This window comes from Ciconia boyciana, chromosome 2 (genome assembly GCF_034638445.1).
Source record: "Ciconia boyciana chromosome 2, ASM3463844v1, whole genome shotgun sequence".
Taxonomy (NCBI): domain Eukaryota; kingdom Metazoa; phylum Chordata; class Aves; order Ciconiiformes; family Ciconiidae; genus Ciconia; species Ciconia boyciana.
Window position 1 is genome coordinate 123,404,085 of NC_132935.1, and position 23,211 is coordinate 123,427,295.

The 23,211-nt window shown below is 40.0% G+C and overlaps 1 protein-coding gene across 1 annotated transcript in view; it reads left to right on the forward strand.

Moving 5' to 3' along the window:
* Positions 1-22,866, forward strand: part of GADL1 (glutamate decarboxylase like 1) — a 72,478-nt gene extending 49,612 nt beyond the window's left edge. The window contains exon 14 of the mRNA XM_072851440.1: positions 22,693-22,866. Coding sequence (XP_072707541.1) covers positions 22,693-22,866 — 174 coding nt within the window. The remainder of the gene's footprint in view (positions 1-22,692) is intronic.
* Positions 22,867-23,211: the final 345 nt, after the last annotated feature.

The following is a 23,211-nucleotide window of genomic DNA, read 5'->3' on the forward strand; positions in this document are numbered from 1 at the left end:
AAATAATGTCTGCCTCTCCCGTTGGTCCTTTGCATAGGATGAATCTCACTGAGAGTGAAAACAAAGAATGTGGCCAAACAAATTATTTTCAGTAGTTGTTTAATTGCTAGTGCATGAGTTTTCTTGCTTTTGCATACAGCAAAACTGCAGTGTGGGATGGAAGCCACCGCTTCTTGGCTGGCACCTTTTTAATTGCAGGCTCTCCCTCTGCAAGGGTGTGGTAACAGGAACTTCTCTGAATGCTTTAAATATTGTATGAAGGTACTTGAGTATCAGAAATTGCAGGTGGGCTAAATGACAGTCTCATGAATGAATAATGAGTGCTACTGTAATCTGTTGGTAGTGGCCTTTTAAACGAACCCTTTCTACGCTACACAATAAAGTTTCCTTCTAGTTACAAATCTTTCTGGTGGCATCATGACCATTCTGCCCTGCCGGCTGGTACCTGCTGTGGTTTCTGAAAGAACCAAGTGTTTCCTAGCATTCTGCTGATTTTGGCATGTTTAATAAATAACAGCAATGAATTGGCTCTAGTGCAATAGTAGTGATTACAAGATAAATAGCACAGAGATTTTTTTGGTCATTTTATAGCGAATTGGACAGAAGGAAAATAAAATCTTTGAGTTTCACCCTTAATTAATGGACCCCTACAGCATGAGTTACTATGTATTTGATTAAAAACAAGATAAGATATCTTTCTGCTTTATCAGTGGAAAACAGAAACTGCTTAACAGTATAAGCCTTTATTTAACCTCAAAGGAAAGGTAAACTTCCGCCGTAGTCTGAAACATGGGTGACAATTTCGACACTGGTTTAGCTTATCTGGGGAAATATTTAATGGTATTTGTTATATCAGGTATAAGTGGGGAACTCCCATGTCATGCAGAGTTGCAAAGGATATGGATATTAGGGCACATGCAACTTTTCTAGAAAAGAATGACAAACATACCTGGGTTACAAATATATTTGATGAAAGAATTGTTTAGTGGCTGTTTTAGGGTACGAATGAAATGTTTATGGCTTTACACTTTTGCTTATGGTGGACAGCTTATGTAGATTTTGTGGAAGAGCAGTAGTGCATGAAAGTGTCCTTACTTTGTTCCTGGTAGTCCAAAAGATGCATTTTTTTTGGCACCGGAATAGGAGTGGAAGTACCACAGAGGAAAACATGCTCTCTGCCAAAGAAGAGCAATGAAGCTGTTGTACTTTCCCTGCCCTTCCCCTCTTTCTCTGCCCTTCCCTTCTGCTTCCTGCAGCAGCAGCTCTTTGCCAGTACGGTGTTCGTGCTCTTACTCTCTGAACGGACCATGTGTGCTGGAAGAGATGCATCTGGACAGGGGATGCAATTCACAGAATCACAGAATCGTATAGGTTGGAAAAGACCTTGAAGATCATCGAGTCCAACCGTAAGCCTAACACTACCAAGACCACCACTATACCATGTCCATAAGCACCTCATCCAAACATCTTTTAAATACCTCCAGGGATGGAGGTATTCCTCCCCCCTTTCCCTCTTTTGGGCAGACTGGATGAGCCAGCTGCAGTCAGTCCAGAGAGCTGTGCGAAGGCATCAGCTGGCTTTACCTTTTTCCCTTGAAAGTACACTTAAACTGAATTGTGCCTGCCGGACAGGAATGTATTAGCCATTGTTTAACAAGCTTTAGGTTGCTGCATGTGACTTATAAAAATAAATGAATAAACTAATTTACATGTTGGCAGCTGATTTGCATCTAGCCATAAAACTGAAGCCTATGATCAAAAAGAACTTAAGGACAGAAGGAATTACCTGGCCACCTCTGTATTTTGAGGACTTTTTTCTGGGTAGCCTGGTGACTTTTGTATAAGTACATCTTCTGGAAAGGCATCTATTCTTGACTGGAAAATATCAAGGAATGGTAAAACTACCATTTTCCTTCGCACCTTCTTTCAATGGCTAATAAGCCTTCCTGTATAAAAGGAGATTGATTGAGAAGGGAGAAAAAAGGTGGTGAAAAAATACCGTTCCACACTAAAATAGCTTTCTCTATTTTCCCCTTTTCACATGCTCATAAGCTATCATCAAGTCACCTCTCATTCTTTTATTTGTAAACTAAATAGATTCACATCTTTAAGTCTTCATTAGCCATTGAATCATTTCTGTGGCTGTCATCAGCATCCTTCCAGTTTTTCATCATTGTTTAAAAAAAAGGTGAACATCTGAACTATGCATTGTTTCCAGCACCTGGGTTTCCACTACTGCATGTGGAGATAAAATTGCCTCCTTAATGCCTGTGCACTTGTTTATGAAATCCTGAATCATATTAACTTTTTTCTTCTACTGTATTTCTTTAGAAGCTCAAGCTGATGAGGCTTTGTAAAATATATATATTGTGATAATGAATGCTGAAATGAAAACTTCTCTTGTGTGTATAAATGACTATTTCAAGAACAAAAGAAATTGTCAAGACATCTTGGGGGTTTTTTTCCCATTGGCCCATGGAAAACAGACTGACATCCCAGATTAACCAGTGGTCCTAGTATCTGGGGATCTGTGTTTAAGAGCAGTCCTGACTGTTTTAAATCATCCACATAAACGACCTAATTACAAAACTTTGTAGTCTGTCTCTTGACATAACATTTTAAAGCTGATTTTGGCTCCGATGTAGAGTGAAAAGAATTGCAGAGAACTCAGTTCCTTGCCAGGAAGGATTCTTGGTTTCTGATATGTGACCTGGAAGCTCATATGAATTTTGTTTTATTGTTGACTGCTACAGTCTTTTCAGAGTCACTGTTTTTAGGATAGTCATGCATTCTGAGCTGTCTGTGGTTTTTTTTCTACATGCACAACTTACCTATTGGCTGTATTAAAAAGCCATTGCTGGAATGGGTTTGAGCACTCCAGGTCTGTCTTCCTCCATTTTCTCCTTTTGTAAGTCTCTCACTTGTCAATGGTATCAGCTGTCATTTATTGACTTCCACAAAACCAACAATGGGGATTAGCATCAAGGCTAATCCTGACCTCTGTGGAGCCTCACTAGCAGCAACATTTGATTGACACCCTATTTACTACATGTGGAGATATGCTAGTTATTCAAATCTTGCTTAGTTTTAGTTTATTGCTATTGTGTGGTCCTATTTTTTTTGTGCTGTTGCTGTGTGAATTGTTCCTGCTATTTTTCATCTAAATGGCTTGTGTAAGGCTTTCTTATTAATGCTCTAAGTGCAAGTAAATCATCAAGAAAACTCATAATATCAGCAAAATAATGAAGGCAGGCTGACCCAAAAAAAAGGTGTTTGGTAAAGATATAAATGTAACTGAGCACAAAAGACTAAATTTTAAACCTGTTTCTACCAATTTCAAAATGGCTGTATATTCTTACCCTTTAATTCATTATAAATTAAATCAGGAACAAGTGTTTCTTTTTTTTAACTTTATGTTCATATTGGTTTAAGCATCCTTATTTCACTAGGTCCATCTCCTTACCACTTCTAATACTGGTGCTTGTTTTCTGAAATTTCCATGGTATCCCAAAAATTATCCAAAGATTCAGTGAGCCTCTTTTAATCTTGGGTACAAGCCATCCAGGCCTGTAGATCTAAAGATTTGCCCTCAGTAGATCTTTAACATCCCAGTAGCTGCCGATGGCTCGGGAAGTTCATCAGATTTGTGGTAGGAATCCCTCCACACAGAAATTGAAAGCTTATTGAACACTTATGCCTTGCCTGCATTTTTAATGATTAACCATAGGTAGGGCTTCACTCGTCCCTAATGTACATACTAAAGTGTTTCTTCTTTCCTTAGTCCTGTCAATCAAGGATTTCTTTTCCTTCTGATAAATTTTCTCCATGTCACATTTGTATTGATTGCTTTCTGATCTGTTTCCCCCTTTCAACTTGTTAAATATTGCTTTGCTATCTTCGCTTTGCCAATAAACCAGGATGGGCTTTTAGATAAAGCTGTCTTCTTTCTTGATTGAAGGATTGCAGCTTTTGGGCATCTAATCTCTTCTTGAAGAGCTTTAAGCTTTCATCTATATTTTCCACCTGAAGTTTTTTGGAAATTAAGTCTTCTGAAACACCCTTTGTGATTGGGACCATCCTTTTCCCTTGGCTGCAGTGCGTATAGTCAGGTTGTGATCAGTTCACAGAGGGAACTGCTGATTTATAGACCAGTGATTAATTTCTCTGTACCGCAATATGGTTGGAAATGAAGATGTATCATACTGGGTCTATGCCACCCCTGCTGGTGAGTTGGGACAGGATGCATTGCTGTGCAAAACTGATTGTTGTATGAGATGGGGTCTGTCTGGACATGCTAGGTCAGTGTGTGTGAGAACGGGATGTGGCGACTGGGGAGGGAAGGCACGGCCAGTGCTGGGTATCTGTGTGTCTTATCTGCTGGAATTGTGCCTCAGTTCGATTACTATAATGCCGTTTTCTACAGAGACCCTGGATGTAGCATCTGTGCTTGTGAATCACGTTAATTTTCACAATCAACAGTAGCTATGAGGTACTTGTGTTGACCTGGAGGGCTCACTGCTCAAGCTGCCAAAGCGCTCTGCTGGAAGTGGTTAGGGATGGTGGCTAGTACCTGGCTGTAGGACCTCCACTGCATGCCCAACTCTGGAAACCACGTATGGGAAATCTGCAGTGCCAGTAGCTGTGTCAGGGCTCAGAGCTCTGGTCCAGCCGGTTGAAGAGCTACTCGTGCATTTGGGGATTACACCTGGAACGTAGTTTTTTCCAGCAGTTTTTTAAGCCGTAGCTGGCAGTAAGGCCAGGTGACCATTGGGGGGCACCAGAAGAACAGTAATACGTTGGAACTGCTAATTAGCGCACACGCCGTTAATATCTATTTGGTGCAGTCAGGAAAAAAACCTGTGTTTGAGGAGGGGAGGAAATTTCTTCCAGTTCTTAAATCAACATGATTTCCTCAGTAATACTGCCGGCTCTGTTTTGAAGGCATGAGCTGTTAAAGAATAAACTATAGCAAGCATGAATTATCTCCTACTTTCCAGGCAGCACTAGCTGTTTCTTTCTTCTTCTTCTTCTTTTTTTAATCCTTTGTATAAAATTATGTATTGCTTACAAGGTTTAGACTAGAAAGTTATTTTGAATAATAATCACTGAGAGGTCAGTGTCTAATAAAATATGAAACTGCTTGTAAAGATTTTACAGTTCTCTCCTTCCTAGGCGATGTCCTATATGGGGTCTGAATCCAGTAATGTTCAAGGAGTTTTAACAGCAGTTGAGTGTTGGGTTTTTCTTTTTTTTTTTTTCCTGAGTGACAATTCAGCTGATGGTCTGAACTTCAGACATGAAGGGATAGCTAAAGACATCCCTTCTGGCTAGCTGCTCTATGTGGATTTTAGCATGGGTAGATATTGTATAAGGGTGACTATAGGCTACTGGTAAGTTGTGGTGTCAAAGTATCTTTGCTTGCTCCTTGACCTGGCCTCACAAGGATTAGCAGGAGCATGCTTGCCTTTATTGTGGGGAAAAGTAGTATTTTTCCATTTAAAAAGAAGGCTCTTCTGCTATCTACAGGCAAAGGCTTCTTCCATGTGTGTCTTCTGTAATCTCCTGAAATTCCTCCTGCTAATCTTTGATGAAAATTTACGCTATTCTTATTTAATATTGAAGGTATGACCCTGTTTCAGTAAAGATGTGTTTTCTGTTTTGTTTTAGCCTTTTTAAGTTCCTCGGTGTGAAGACATTGAGTTCCTGCGTGTTGAGTCACAGCATGCTTTCTGGAAGGCAAGGCTACCTGCTTGGCCAGTGCTGTTGGAAAGCATTGTACAAGTTATCCTGAGTCACCTGCAATGATCAAAACCTAAAGCCGCCAGGGACTCTTATCCCCAGTGGTATTGGTGGTCTTCCTTTGTCCAGTTGTCTTACTGATTGCTGGCCTTGAAGTCCCCATTGCATGTATTGATGTTGAAGCACAATCAGAATATGAGACTTTGTTATAACAAAACACACAATCCATTTTTGTAAGTGAAAAATTTTGCAAATAGTATTTCTGACAATCTTGACTAAAAATCAGACAACAATGAATGAATGTAACATTTGGACACCTGGAAAAGACACAGAGACTTGATGAAACGACTCCTTGCCTGAAGCCATGTTGCTTTTTCTCTGTAATTTGGCCTGAAAAAGTTACTACTTCCCCGTGCAGGTCTTGCCTTCCGTATAGCCCTAGACCATCACACTCACAGCACCAGTAGAAAACGGTGTCATTATGGAACATCTGGCTTTCACCAGGCAGCTAGGGCCATCTGGAAATTCCCGCTTTTTCAAGTTCACTAAGCCTGTCTGAGGTCTTCTAAAAATGATGAACAGAACTGTTAATCCTACCGCTGCTTAACTTTAAATCGGGAAGTCACTCCTTAAGTTTGTGCAGTTCCGTAATTCATGCACTAGATGGTGATCAAAAGCAGCCCAAGTTGTATGCTCTCTTCTGCTTACCAAAGTCCCAGTTGACAGTGGAAATGAAAGCGCATGAGACTGACCATTTTTCCTGCCAAGCTTTTAAACTTTTTTCTCTGTCCCTGAATGATTAATCTATTTAGCAGAATCCTTTTAAAATTAAGGTAGAAACGAAAGTGTTTAGTGGTGCTGCTAAATTCATATATCCTGTTGGAATCAGTTGTTTGATAAACACATAGTACTCTTGTCTGTGTGATCACCAAATATTCATAAAATATCCCATAACTTCAAGCTGGGATTAGTGTTGTTTCCCCAATACAGAAACTCAAATATACCAGTTCTTAAAATAATCGTTATGGACTGAAACCCAGTCTCTGAATGTAGAAATTGATTACTGGTGGTTAGTACAAGGTAGTAATGGAGAAGGGGGAGCACTACTCTGAAAACATGATTACAGGTTTTTATAAGGTTAAAAACAAACCAAGGAGAAACCATTTCCCTACTGCCTACCCTGAAATTATAAAAGCTGCTCTAATCCTGTACCTTGGAAATACTACTGGCTTCAAAGGAAAAGATTGCAAGATGTATTTTGCATTCTGTAACTGGAAAAATGAATTCCACTGAAGAGAATCAGTCAAAAATATTCCTTTTACTAAAAAATCAAAGTATAATTTTCAGGAATGGAGGCTGATAGATAGATTTAGGTTAGGGACATGGGGAAAGCTAGTACAATACTGTGGAGAGCAATGGTAGGTAGAAAATATTAAAGGTGCAGTGTTTAGATAGTAGAAGGGGAATGTACAACACACGGGACTGTACGATAGCCATTATGGGCTAATAGCGTAGTTCACATAAACAGTTGGAAGAAGGAGGGTGTCAGGTAAATAGTAAGTCTTAATAGCTAGGAGCCTTTTTTCGTCGTCTATGTACATCTGTAAATAAGGCAGCAGAAACCTGTCTCAGGACTAGTGCTCTGAGCTACTCTTGTGCATACATCCTTCCTCTGGCAGGGTTAAAAACTGGTGGGACCAGCCCTTTTGCTGCTGCAGTGGTCCTACAGGAGATGGCTATGGCAAAAGATACCGTGCTGTGGAGCCACCTTCACGTGTGGAAAGATGGAGGAGATCTGAGCACGGTGCATGGAGCAACGGTATGGCTTAAATTAGGCTTAAACTGGGAGTCCTCTTTTTTCTTCCTGAGCAGAACACAGACACTCAATGCTGAGGCCTTATCCCAGATAGCTGGATAAAGAAATGCCCCTTGGGCAATAACCTCAAGTTAAATATTTGTAACTCTTTGCGACTTCTATGAGGCAGGCAGCGAAGGCACAGATCATCAGTGGTTAGAAAGCTGGATAACAGTAAATAAGTATCTGCTCACAGGCAATTGTTGGGTTAAAAAGAGCAAAAGGAAATTTGATGCAGCTACAACATGTTTTACACTGGTGACCCATGTAGCAATGAGGAAATGCATGGAAAAGCAAGATTCCAGACAACTGAGTTGATGATATGATTCATACACTGACTTTTTAACTCAGCACTCAGTTGGGTTATAATGAGAATCATCTGAGGGATGTAAAATAACAGTTTGAAGCTTGTAGGAGGGCAGTAGCCTGTAGCCATGCTAGATGTGGAGAGTCGGTTGCTCTGTAGCACGTTGGAGAGGTGGAGGTTGTGCCACGTACTAGATGGAGCTTTTTCTTTGGCTTGTTTTTTGTGTTTGTGTTTTTTGGAGGAGTCCACGCAAGTCTGACTTTTGTTCTAAATTGGTCCTACACAGCTGCATGTATACACTTGCATGCATGTAATACATGCACGCAAATAATCTGTGTATACACGAAAAATGGATCTGTGCATGAACACATAGCCAGCTTGGCAGCAGTGCACCAAAGGGATTTGTATGCACTAAATTTATAAAAACTGGCTCTGAACATATAAAAGGAAGTAGCATCAAGAGAGAAAAGGCACGCCCTTATTATGGTGTTAGCACGTATTCTCACAAATGTTCTTAGTTAAAGATGGCTCTTCCTCAAACAGAATCAGAACTGCAAACCTCACATTGTCTCATTTTGTGCATTTTAAGTTTTTGAGCTCAGAGAACTTAACATATGATAGGATAATGAAGTAAAAGCATCTGTGGGTTCAATCCTAGTCTGAAGTTCCATTTCAAGTTCATGCCAGATGAAGCCAGATGAACCTCCACCCTGAAGGCAGAGTTTTCTAATGATCAGTATGCATGTGTGGGACCAAAGGGATGCTCCTGGGATCAAATGCAAATGAATCCTTATGTATAGAAAATGATTCAAAGCACATGTCCCCACAATTTCACTGAAAATTGTCAACCACAGAAAAGACTTCAAAGCAGTGGCAATTCAGTACAATGTCAGAAGATGGCTGAATTCAGGTGTACTCAGGACCCAGGGGGCTTCCTCCTTTTCCAGCCCAATAGATATGAGGCCACTGTGGTTCCCTGTCCCCAGGTCCACTGACTACACACAATAGGTGCACATGTGCACACATGTGTGTGCACACACACAAAATACACAATATAGACACAGCTGGCTGCACAGATCAACACAGAAAGCAGTGTCTTTACTGGCACCCCCATAAACACATATAATAGCCACACAGAAATGAACGGTATGAACCACCCAATTCTCTTCAGCTGATAAGGACTGCAATCTTGTGATGTAAATATGCACATTATGGTCTCTCTGGTAGCTAGTCTTAGATATTCAGTCTATCCAACTGCTGGCACCTTGGTCTGCAAACGTCTCAGGTTGCAAGTACTCAGACCTCTTATCCTGCTATCTGTCTTGTCCGACTTGAAGTTCACTAGTGTTCACGCATCCACAAAGAAGAAAGAAATAGGATTTAATAAGAATATAGGAAAGTTTGCTGTGATCAAGTGCAGGATTCAGCTAGCTGAGTGTACTGGCCAGCAGCCTGTTTGTATCTGACTGCCCTGTTTATCTTCTTTTCCCTCTATTTTCCCCACACTTGTTCCTCCCCAATCCACCTTGACCTCTCTCTGTCCATACTTTTGGTCCTTCACCTAAGCATCCCAAAATACATTTTCTACAGTGCCAGAATTTTCTTCCTTCTGTATCCCATAGTAAGCACTGTACCCCTTGCCTGGCATTCCTGTGAGAGTTTTTCATTTATTTCCCTCTGTGGTTTTCACAATAGGGGCAAGTGCCCTCCTTTGATAGTCAGAGGAGTAGTCAATGTGATGTGCTCCGTTTTCACTGATCAGGTTACTAGGGTTCCTCTGCCTGTTGTTGTTTAATCTGATCCTTGCTGGATCTTTGTGTTCTCTGTGGTTAGCCTTTAATCATATAACCTAACGCACAGCTACCATGTTAGTCACTGGAGGAGCACTTGGTTTCTCTTGATTCTGCTTGTACTTTGCATATCCTCCCTCTGCACTGTGACCAGTGCAGCTCTTGGGCCTATCCAGCAGTTCCATAGCCTAGAAACAGCAGAGGAATGTGGATTTTAGATATCTTTGATTTGAGATAAACTGTCTGCATAGACTTTGTCTTACCTTGCTTTAGCCTTCTAAAACTTAGGTAGAGGGCTTCCACTGAAGCCCACGGAGGAGAATAGAAGCTTTTCCAAATTGAGCCCATCTGTCTTAGATGCCTACTCTAGGATGAGGTGAATCACTCTCTGGAGGTGCCTCATTTTCTCCGTTAATTAAAGGCAAAGCCTAGATGACTAGCTGAGGCTAGGTGTCCAACTTTTAGACTGCCAAAATGATGGCAGTTGAATCCTACTTTCCATATTTTACCTTCAGTGCTGGAGGCCATGTCTCTGGGTAACACATGATGTACAGTTCAATGCACTTAAGACTTCCTCTCAAGCTATTACTCCCCTTACGTGTGAGAATCTTATAGAAATAAGCAACTACCATCTGTAAACAATGCAGGTCCTGATGGAAAAATACTGTCAAGAATCAATATCAGTCAATACACGGAGCTGAAACTTGGGAACTGTAGTCTATATTACTGATGTGTGTGGCATAAAGAAGATGGAATGACCAAGATTTGGTTTTCTGTGATCCCTCATGTCCTCACTAAGTCTTCACCAACAGTGAAGTTCACACCAATCACCAGCCCTAGGTGTGTGCTCTGAGTGCAGGCAGTGCTAACCACTGGAGGAGCTGTCATCTGCGCTGCAAGTGGGGCACTCTGCATTGCACCCTGATGCCTGAGTTCAGCTGTGGTTCCTTCAGGAAGGAAACCACTTTGACCCAAATGGCGGTGAGTTTGTGTGTATTCTGCAAGAGTATTTGCAAGACAAATTTGCACTAAAAATACACTGTCCTGGTCACTAACTCACTGATGTACCTGAGTGATGTCTAGCTTTGGCAGAGAGTTGTGGTTAAGATCTTGGCCGTTATTTTCTTTGTGTGTCCCTCAGTTCCTTCTAGAGATTAAGATAGAGATGATAGTATTTCCTCTTATGTATGAAGTACATTGAAATGTGGGGATGGAAAGCACTGTAAAACTCCAAAATAGAAGGAATTTTTCACTTATACTTAGGAGTATGATTCCTTTTTCTTTTTCCAGACAGCAGCTACTTATTGATTTGTGTCCCTGCTCCTTACCTGCCTAGTGCATGAATAGTAGATGGATGTGGTTTAGGAGCATCGGGTTTTCAAGACAAATGAGAAAGTTTAAAAAATTGTGTAGCTCAAACAAAGCTTTTGATTCCTTAGCTGTGCTGGTCCTGGCAGAAGAGTGGGAGGAAGGTCTACAGCAGCATGAAGGAAGAACCCAATGAAATATACAATAATACAGTAATGGTAGAGAAAAATAAGTATTTCTATCCCCAGATACTTAAGTTTATTGGAAATTATATGATTTAATTATCAAAGCACAGTAATTATGACCCATGCAATACTAATGACTATTGGCAAGAAGGCTCACGAGGACACACAATCTAATTAGCTTTAATGGCATGGATTTAATAATACATTGGATTAACATCTGTTAGAACCAAGTATCAAGATTTATTGTTCTCTGAATAAATATTGACCTCTTGCTCTCAGGTCAATAAATCTTAAGCTTGCCTCCACTTAAATGAGTATCTACTTATTACGTTAGCACTCTGCTGTTTCCTATCACCAACTTCAGCAGGATGAGAGGGGAGCTGCACTTCCCTCCTGCTGCATCAAACGCTTCTTTAAGAAATTGCAAGAAAGCATTGAATTTGCAAATAGAGGGAGAAAGGTTTGGGGCCTAAACTCTTTGTCCTTCCTTCACATAAAAGTGCCCTTCCTTACTGTTGCTTGAGAAGTAGAAATTTCAGAAATCTTCAGAAGAAATCAATTAATAGTAATGCCACAGAAAAAGTGAGTAGCTTGCATCATCTGCTCAATTAAGCAGTCTTTATATTTTCTGTAATGTTGTGAGTGGTGTCAGAAATATTTGTGGGAGTGCGTGGGAGGAAATCCTGCTCCTTCATGTGTACTGAAATACAAAGTTTTCTCTAGGACTTCAGATTTCATTTTGTGCTGCAGATATTTAAGCACAGATTCCTTTCTAACTGTAGGCGTCTCAAGAGGACTGAGATAGAATATATTTCTTTTTCATGCCTACAAGGGAGGAATTTCTTGTTACTCTCCAAAGGGGTCAGCACGGTCAGAAATTATCTACAAGTCTTGCAAAATTTCTTATAACCAAGAAGAGTTCCTCTAAAAGCAGTAGAAAATACTTGAGATTGATATCCATTCAGCAGATATTTAGAACTTGCTTTCAATTTTAATAGAGTTATAAGGAAACGTGTTAGTCTAACTCTACTGCAGGTGAAATCAGCTATAAAACTCCCAGTGACTTCCATGGCAGACTTCTGTAGGTGAATGTTGATTAATGTAGAGAATTTTTTCCTTAGCCACTGATCAATTGGAGACTTTATAAATCTTGTAGAAAGATTATTTGTATTTATTGAATTATTTGGAACTTTTTCAATAAAGGAAGTAAAATCTAGCAGACTTTAATGGATGAGTTTTATATAGTAGATTGTAACTGCTTTCAAAGATCAAAAGATTGTTCTTGCGTGCGCGCTCTCTCTCTCATAAAAATATATATGCTGCTGTGGAAGCTTGACAAAAATGTGCAAGTTTTTCACCTTTTTTTACCCTGCTATTCTTTTGCTTCTAATTGTACGTTTTTTACCTCTTTGGTGTGATTTATAGGTAGCTGTGGCACTAAGGGAAATTGCGGCATTTGCCATGGTCCACACTGAATACCTGGTCAGACTGGTGAAAGAATAAGTTTCTCAAAGCAATTCAGTGTACAGGATTAGAGGATTTAATCTGTCCCTCTGAATGCTAAGCCATATCTATAGGAGTGTAGGGTAGGCCCAAGGTTAGGAAATTTTTTATTCCATGTGTTCCTTTTAAGGTAAGTGTATTGTTACAAATCTCTGCAAGAGGGATGCTAAATTTTGAGCCCAGTGTGCCTTTCCCCCTCCAACTGCCCCTAAATTTTCTAGGGATTGACTGCAGTCTAGTTCCATTTAGCTAATACTTTTATTAATCATAATTACCTACATTTTGGTTCTTTAGTTTGCAAATACTTGTAGGTGCAAATCGTTATTTTCCCGTCACTTTCTGCCCTTTCAGACTGCAAGAAAATTTGTGAATTTTGAAACCCTAGGGATCCTGCTTTGTTCTTTCAGTTTCGTGATTGTCCATATATTTAAGCACAGGGGTTTGTAACATATGTTGCAAATAAACATATGTTTGTTAAGTTGTGGATAAAAAAAAAAAAGGAAAACATGCTCACTGGGGATGAGGAAAGCTGAGCTGAAACGAACATTGTCCTGGGACAAGATGTACATGAAGAAAGTGTTGTTGACTCTGATAGGGCTCCATGTGGAAGACTCTGGTGGTATTTCATGTCCAGATTGGGCTTTAAATAAATGAGTTTCAGGTAGGCAAAACAATTCTAATAACTGATAGTTATTGGTCCTATAATTCACTGGGTGGAGGGGGAAAGGGGATAATTTTCTTTGCTAAACTGAGTGATCAGATCAGACAGCAGCCTTGCTTTTGTGGTAGCAGTCTGCACCATGGTAGACACCATCCCCTCATCCACCCCAAGAGACTGTAAGCAGCCTCTGAGAAGGTCATTATGATGTTTTTAAAGGAGGAAAAAAAAGACACAAAAGAAATATAGTTTTGTTGTTTAGATCTGGTTAAAGGATATGAACAAAGACGCCTTACTGTTCTTTAATCCTTACTGTAGTGCAAATACAGAAGGTGCTGCTACCTTACGCCATAAGCTGACTTGTGCAAGTAGTAAATAAGATCTTAACAGCTGGGAATCATTCCAAGTTTCTGAAGCGACATTCCTTTTTCTACACCAGAAGTGTGTCAAGTTTTTGAACTTGTGTCAGCATATAATGTAATCTTCCTATTGTAAAGTGCTCCTCCCAACCCCAGACATACACGTTGCACTGTGATTTCTTTTTTCCCCCAATGGAGTAGAACAGAAGCTCATCCCTATGCATACAAACTAAAAAGGATAGGTTTTTTGTTAGCTACTCTTTCTTTCAAGATGTCAAGCTATCCTTTCATCCTGGATGGAGAAGGGGAGCTTGTCTTTGGCAGGGTTGAAAGACTGGAAAACCTAGTCACTAAAATGGGAACTTAACAAAATGTTGCACAGAAGAAGCTCGTGTATGCTATGAAAACTTCTTTTAAAAGAATTGTTTTTATAAAACCAGTAGCGCTCAATTCTTGTTTAAACAGATCAGACCGCTGCAGTCATAGCGGTGTGTGCTAGCCTTTGGAGTTTTCTTACTGCCTACACTTTCCACATGGCTTGTTAATAAGACCTCGACAAAGCAACACAGAAATGACAGAAAAATAATAAGAAATCCACGTGAATTGTCTTGAAAAGCCACGTGTGCTCAGACAGAAGACATGGGACTGTGCATCTGGAAAACTCTGTTGTTCACCAATGTACATTTTAGCTGTAAGTAAAAACATGCACAAACATCTTTAAGTGCTGATTCTGTTCTGGGTGCTGTCTGTTCTGGCTCCTCCTCTTCAGAGGCAAATACCATTAGTGTAAAAGCCTTTGTCTGAAGGCTATTTTTTGTTGCATAAATGACCAGCTAAAGAAGTCATTTAAGGCAATCAAAATCTGAAGCCAGCCCGCCACCTCCCATTAGTCAGGTCATTTTCAGTGATTTGTGGGGTTCATTAATGTGTCTTCTGGTAAAAAGCAATGGGTGAGAAGATGATGTGCAAAATATGATAGCGTAGACATACTGCACAGCCCTGAGTTGAAGGTACATGGAGAACATCAGTATTGGGACAAAAATACAGCAGCATCTGTTCTCCTTTGATATGTTAGTTGCTCCGAAGAATGTGGAAGTGGTTACTGCTATTTTGACAAATGCACTTATTTCTCCTTTTGTTGCCTGGTGTGGCACAAGGGGAACACTGGCGCAATAGTGTACGGCAATAATTTATTAGTGGTTTAGGGATGTGGGCCCAGAACAAATTCTAGACAAAAGAAAAACATGTTTGGGTTTTACAGAGTGCCTTGGCTGCAGGAACAAAGCTGTGATTGGGTGTGCAAATATTTGGTATTTCGATTGTCCTGGTTGGGGTGACAGCTGACAAATGGTCTGAGTTTGTTTTTAATTATCACCAAAAGGGAAAAAGCCTGTTGTTTTAAAGCCAGCAACTGATGTTGCAGCACAAGGCAAGAAAAGATATTTAACAGTGGAGGATATACTTTCTCAGTGTTATAATATGTTGAAAGCACTATTACTTTCAAATATTTATAGTATTTAGCTAGTTTTATGATTACAACCAACCAAGGGAAGTGTTTTGTTCATCCAATGATTGATATTAAAATGCCAGCTACTGTTCTTACTTAATACTGACTGGTATCATTGATATCAAAGTTATCTTCTGCAGTCACACTGGGAAAGGCAGCAGATATACTGTGACAGATGTTTGTGAGACCTATTTGGCACAGAAATTATTTACTATATCTCATACTAGCGTACAGAGCACCCACGAGGTATCGGGGCCGATTACAATAGATGTATGAACACATAGAGACTTCACTGCCCTGAAGGGTTGTATGCCTCCTGTGAAGGGAAAAAGCAACCCGTTACCCAAAAGACACGGAGTGATTTGTCCAAACAGCTTCTGGCAGGGTTAGGGACCAGTCCTGTTTGTTGAGTCTGTATCCAGTACTTCAACCACTGTGCTATCATTTAAGCAAGATAAGAAACAATATTGTAAAGACCGACTGAAATTAATAGCCCATATGTAAAACTTCAAAATTGTGTCCAAATACTTCACTGAATTGTTTGGGGGTTTTGGTTTTGGGTTTTTTTTTTTACTTTTTTGGTGACAATTGCTGTACAATAGTTGTTTTCTTATGAATATACATGTATCCAAACTGGTCATTTCTTGCAGGAAGCATAACTTGTCAGACTTTGAATAGCCAATAAGTTGCCTTTTAAGTAACAATCATGAACTTCCAAATGAAAACTTCCCCCTTCTGTGGTAGCCAAAATAGATTTTTGTGGTCAGATGAAACAGACTGTTCTGTATAAACTTGTCTTCCATTGCAAGGAATAATTGAGGCAAGAACACAAAATGTGTTTTCCATTTTTGTGAAATCATGAGAATGTGATCTTTCCATTTTGTCAAAAGGGCGACTTTTTTGTCTTCTAGCTACAAATCTTCAGCCAATTTCTAGTGCAGTATTCGATACCTCGGAAAGTTTCATCAAGGCTGTATTTGAGGAAGAGAAATAGTTTGAGCTGCTAATATGCTCCTGTGCTTCCAACACTGTCTAGCCTGCTTTTGTGGATCCCTAGAAAGGTTATTGATTTACTGCGAGTGTGGCTTTCTCTAGAAAAAGCTGAAGGCTGTTTCCAAACTGCCACCTGAAGCAGACACATAAGGAGGAAATTTAGATAATTGCATTCTGCTTCCATTGAAGTCCCCGGCAATTTTGAAATTAATTTCAGGAGGAGCAGAATGGGCTCCGAGGACTGGGAGTTGCTGCTGCCAGCAGCTGGAATAGCTCTTCAGCTTTATGTTGCATAGATGCTCAGTGACCTGGGAACTGTCCAAAAGATGTGGAAAAAATGTTTCTGATAGCAGTTGCCAGTATTAACACCAGTTTTTATAGGCATTCTGGCTTTGTAGCACTTGCTGGGCTAGCACGTTTAGAGTCATCCACACTACTCTAAGCTGTTCACAGATTTCCAGCCAAATTTTGATGACAGGACAGGCAGTCCCATGAATTTTCTCGTATTTTCTGTCTTTTCTGGGGGCCAAAAATTCTACAGATGTTTCAGTTAAGCAGTGTCAGCACTTCTGATCCCACATATTTATGGTTGTACAAATAATGGAATTTTTTTGGTTCGGCCATTGAATTAAGAAACTGGAAGCAGTTCTTTGTTTTATTTGACCAGAAAGAATTTTTTTTTTCAGAGAAGCTAAAATGCAGCAATTTGCTTAGTTTTGGTTTCCTCAGTCCTTTTCTACTCGCTGCAATAAAAATGGGTCCATTTCCAAATGAATTCAAGTTTTAATTGAAAACAGTGTTTTGAAACAAATACTCAAAATATTTTCCTTTTAAAAATTTAGAAAATCTTTAGGCTTTTCTGGTTTCTTTATTTTTCCAGCTAATGCTATCTTTTCACTTGGGCTATTTGTCAAATTCACAACTTTTTTTCCCCTGAAGCAAAATATTTTTATAAATTCATTGCTTAGCAGAATATTTTTACCCAGCATTGTTATCAATTTACAACTCATTCCTGTTGCTTTAGTGTTTAAATACAAAATTTACAGAATGCTGCTTTTAAAGAGTATAGCCTCTAGCCTACAGTTTGGAAAAGCTGTTGCAATATGTCAACATCTGGTACAACTAGACTAATATGACTAGAGTCTGTGAGAATGACAGCAGTACAAGTAGCGTTCAGGTAACAGAGGTACAGTCTTAGAGGCATAGAAAATAATTTGTGATGGGACAGTTTGAAAATACTGGATTAGGTCTACAACGAGGTCCTTTACGGATTAAGGGAGGGCATGGAGAAAGAAATTCAATAACCAAGGTTGGACATAGTCTTCCATTATCAGCAAGGTACTCTGCAGTTGTTCAACCTGAGCTTTCTTGCACTTTCAGCATATCTGTTAGTTGCAATTCTCAGAGACAACCTTACATCAGAAAAATAAGGGGCTAATTAAAACCAGTAGGTGCTTATTGCTGTATTTCAGTGAGAAGAACAAGGTAGCATATTTGTTGGGAAATTCTGCTTCTCCTTAGAACAACTTATTTGGTTTTCCATACCCAGCAGCATTAGTGCAGTTGGGGTTGAGGGCTCAGTGGATTTACTTCATATGAACCAAAGATTTTCTGTCCCTTGTCACCAGAAAGCATCAGCTATTTTGGGCTAAGTATAAGACTTGAACTATAAGCTCGTAATAGCGGGGTATGTACTTTAGAAAGTAATGGGATTTTGTGATTTGAAAAAGTTAGGCACCTGGTTATCTTATTATGATTTTTTTCTTTTTTGTAGTTAGAATAAACTTTTACAAACTAATTCTAATTACAAATGTCCATACTGTTCAACAGGAGGCAGCTTACAGTGAATGAATTCCAAACCATAATACTGTGCCGTAACTAATGGGGTGGGAACTTCACCTATTTAACAGAGCTGCTCTGGAGATTTCACTTGACATAAGAAACCCATGTGCTAGGAAATTGTTCTTAGCTTAAGAACCATGCTTACATGGCTTGACGACCGTGAGAATGGTTTCAGAGGCCTTGCTAGCTGGAAGAAGAAGAAATTATCTCAAATAGGTGTTTCATCAGGTCCTCTGAAAGGATTTTAAGTGTCCAAACTTGTGAACTAGCTCTCGGATACACTAGGTACATGCTTCTCCTGCTGAGAATGTGCTCAACTCTATTGATGAGTCAGTCTTTAATGGTGGTTGCTGAAGTTTGTTATGCGGTCACAGCCTGAGCTTGGTGGAAATTCTTGAAGTGTTGGAGAAACTTGCACTGAATGCCATTGATGAGTCAATTAGGGGGAACACAGTGGTTTATAAGGTATTGCCCTGTGGTATGATTGTGCAGAACCACTCTTCTCAAGGATACTTGAGATATGGAGAGGGAGATATATTGCTTTCCTGATCCTCCTGGTGCACTAGATACGTCAGCTGTAGTATCCAAGCTGGTTCTGGCTACTTATCACACTACTCTGTGTGTGTGTACATGCTGGGAAGGAATATTGGCATCTTCCATGTGAATATATATGAGTGTCAGTTCTGGTCTGGACTCTTGATAGAAACAGCTTACACTTTAGGGCTAAAACTTTCTGTTGTTTGTAGTGTGGCTGAGTGCTGACTGAGAGTGGGAGAAGAGATTATCCTGTCACCCAGGTAGATGGAGAAGGAGCTAAACTATTATGTCATTTTTGCTCTAGTTTAAAAAACTCTGCTATTAATAGTAAGGGAAGGACAAGATGTTAGAGCCTCTGTGTAGGTCTGCACAGGGAGACTGTGATGCACCGATCAGTCCTCAGGCAAAGTAGTTTCTTGGGTTGCACAGTGCAATGTGAGAAGCTCTGCTGCAGGATGGCCTTCCATGCACTGCACCTCCTCCCCACCTTCCTAGGTGGAAGAAGGGCATGTCTGAGAGCTAATACACTGCTGTAGTGAGTGTTTGAAATAATGATCTCCAGGATGGATTGGCAGGGGAGGCCAGCAGTGGGAGGGAAAAGGTGAAGGGAGCAAAGGAGAGAAGAGGACTTCGGTTTTAGGATACATTACACTTAAAATTCTGAGACTGCTCCACTGATGGGCCACATAAAGCATTAGATTTACAATTTGAAGTAAGTTCCGTAGTAAAATAATTGGACTGGTGAAGCAATCTCACTCTCACTAAATTGCTTTCCGAGGAGCCTATCCTGAATGGGGCTGTGCAGCTCTTTTTGATATTTGAGCATTCTCAGGTCTCATTGACTTCAGTGGGATTTAAACTCATTGAACTCCTCACTAGGCAATTAGTTCCTTATAGGTCTAATTTTTCTGCTGCAAAGTGGTAGCTGCCTTTACTTTCAGTTAGCAGCCATACCTGCTGCTCCTCAAGGCCAAGTCTTAGCACGCATGTATCATTTAATGGTTCTTTTGTGAGACATGTACTTAAGCATTTGTGCATATATTCTGTTCCTTACTGCTTTCTGTGGGTAGGATCCCTGATAGTTTTGTTACAACCACTGCATCACGTTAGCCAATAGAACATGCAAAATACTTGATGGAAAATCTTTCAAAAAATAATCCTGTCAAAAGCCCATAAGATAGTTTTATGTTTTGTTTCTTTTAAGTAGGAAGTGTTTGTTTTGCCTTCAAAAAGGGATGGATGCACTTCAAATTAAGAGGACAACTTCATTAGCATGGAGGATGAATGAGATAACAAATGAGAAAATGAAAGTGAGATTTTTCTACCTTTCCTTTTCATGAGAGAAGACCTACTGAAATGCAGTATATTTACAGTCCTCAAATTACTGAAGCTCTAAATGTTTTTGCTTTCATGGTCTCCATTTGTGCTACTGCACATTTTAGGATGATGGATTGTGGAGCACTGGGTGTTGAGATGAAGAGAATCAATAGTGTGATACAAAAGATGAAATAACTCTGATGGAACATCAATAAAGGCTAAAAGTTGCCACAGGGATTTGAATCTTAAAGAAGAACTTGAGAAAGTATATTAAGAAGAATTCACTTCTCCCCTTGCACTTGTAGTGTCTTTATTCCATGAGCAGAAGTCGCTTGGGGGTTCTTGTCAAGTACAGGGCTGGAGAAATTTTTTTTCTGTATTTATACAGTGTCCAGCACAATGCCTCCTGGGCGTGATGTCTTCCAAGCATTGTCACAGTGTCATTGCTATCTCAGCCTATAGCTGGCATGAATAAAAATGGAAGAGTAGAGCTCTTAATAGCCTCATGTGCTGTTAAAGGGTTCAACACATGCAAACTGTAGGAGAAGTAGGACAGTTCTTATCATGCTAAAGTTATTCACTGTTTAAGAGAACGTGTATTGCAGGTCTATTCACTAGTGTGCATAACCAGGAGTGTTCCCAACCAAGAGTCTTCCCATTTGACTCCACGACTGGCAAATTGTGCAAGAACAGTTATAAGGCCGAGATTTTGCCCTATTGTTAGCATTGTGTTCAGCGATTTGTTAGGATGCGGTTTGGAATATTTGGTCTGAAGCAGAGAGAACATACTTTTCAGGGTGAAGAAGGCTGTCTCATGCAAAATAGCTACCATCTCTATCCAAGCAGAACTCCAGTGTTTTGTTGTTTGTTTTGTTTGGGTTTTTTTTTTGCTTGAGGATGGACTAAATGAGATTAGTCTGATGTAATTCTGAGCTATAAAACAAGAAAATTGAGGAATCCTTGAATCATTTGCCAGGCAGACAGAAACCCAGGTGGGTGACGGTATAGGGATATATTTGATTACTTCTGTTTCCAAATGATGTACGCATTGCAGATACACAACAGAATTGTGTTTTCATTGGTAGTTTTCATTGGTAGCTTTCATTAGGATCTTTACGCAGGAGGCACACCTGGAGCTCCACATTAGATTTTATGGGTTTTATGGAAAAAGGTGCTATTGAATGTGACTGAAGGCATCACAGTATGCCTCTTAACATTTCTGTTGTAATTCTGAGTGTTCCTGTCTTCATTGTTATCATCTTGTTTCCCAAATGTTTATCAGAACTACTTTCACAACTTATTTCTCATTTTTTGCTAGCAGCAATATGCAAAAAACAAAAATTCTGATTGCTCATTGCATTCTGAAAGGATATTAATTGCTTTCATGTACATAATTCATACTGATGTCACACTCCGGACTTTAATTAGAATTCTGACTCTATTACTCTCATAGTTTAAAAAACAAACACTAAATAAACCACATTGCTTTGTCACAAAGATAAACCAAAATCAGAGCAGCAAATTAAGTTAGAACCATAAAGACTCCTCCTCTGAATTCAATATACATCTTGAAACAATGGTAATTTAGACATGTGCCACTAAACAAATATGGGAAAGCTAGGCTGTTAGTGTTGAAAACCTTAGCTGTTTCTATCTAAGCAAACTATATGGGACTTGCCTACTAAAATGTGCCATGTAAAAATAAAGCTATTAAGGCAAGGTTGGCATCATCATTTTTCTTTTGCGGATCAGGTGGTAGTTTCTGGCAGTAACTTTTAGAGCTGAAATAAATTAATGCAGAAACCAAGGTTAGGTCATACAACTATTTGCTTAGTTCAAAGTCAAACCATCACAAAAGGAAGAAAAGGAATGCACTGTTCCGAAATACATTAGTGTTTAGTAACATATTAAAATGCAACACATTTTGAAAAATACTGCTTCTGTCAAAATACTTATTTATGTTGAATTCTGTCTTCCAAGGAATAGAGTACTTAATCCAGCAGTGCATTTAAGCTTATGACTGATTTCAAGCATGAGAACACAGAAGTACTCACATGCTTAAAGTTAAGCACAAGATTAATTGGACAAGGTTAATAGCCCTGCTGGGATGAGATCAAGTGTTCAGCTATAAGGACCTGACTCTGCTAATCTTGCTCATGGTTTTTCTTCTGCAGTGAGACACCTATGAGATTCATCCCATTCAACACAAGAGTGATGTAGCCACATGCTACTTATGCCTTAAATCTAATGAAATCTTAAGCTCCAGGATCAGGCCTTCTCCCTTAATATTGCATCACATTGACTTCTTTGGCAGCTTAAGTTTCACAAGGATTCAATGGAGAGTGTCCTCTAGGGAGAGCAGATGTGGAGAAGGGCCATCAAGGGGGAGTAGTCAGGCTTAGCCTAGTTAGCACAAGGAGAGAAACCCTGCCTTTTACCAGCTGCAGTTGATGTTCTTCCTGAGTTCAAAACTTTGATCTAAATCAGGAAGACTGGGGACCTTAACCCAAGCCTTCCCATGTCATGCCCCAAGCAGCAGGCTTTTGAGGATTTTAGATCTCACTCTGATTCTGCCAGGAGTCCCAGAACCTGAGGGGTTTCAGTGCACAGTCTGCCTCTAAACCTGCAGGTTTGAGCTTTAATGTTTCTTGGGGCAGGCAGTGGGAAGGCAGGCAAGGGGTGCAAAACTCAGATACTTCAAAAAAACTTCGATAGTCACAAAATACAGTTCCTGCCCAAATCTGCTGTACTTCTGAGTGTGATATCAACCCTTTTTTTGTCTCTGTTTTCAGGTTGCTCCTATAATTAAAGAAAGGATGATGAAGAAGGGCAGCATGATGCTTGGGTACCAGCCTCACCAGGGCAAAGTCAACTTCTTCCGCCAGGTGGTGATCAGCCCGCAAGTTAGTCGAGAGGACATGGACTTCTTGCTGGACGAAATTGAACTGCTTGCTAAGGACTTGTAGCTGTAGCTCCACAGCACCAGGTGCTGCTCACATGATATTTATGGAGAGAGAATGGCAGCAGCATTCTGGTACTATTTTGTGAAAGGTAGTAAAAAGCTTGACATATAGTTTGGAAACTGTCATTTTACACAGTGATATTGAGAGCTTTGCAGGTAGAACACACCTTCACAGGAAAGTATTTGCTGATGGGGGCTGAGAGTGGCCGGGGGCAGGCTGGTGCTTGCAGCATCACTGCCGCCATTCTGGGAAGTGTTTCCTCGAGAAGGGAGCACTTCTGAAAATGGTGTCTACGTCCCAGGGAGGGCAGCTATTTACGGGGTGCCTGTGCACAGTGTAGTAAAAACT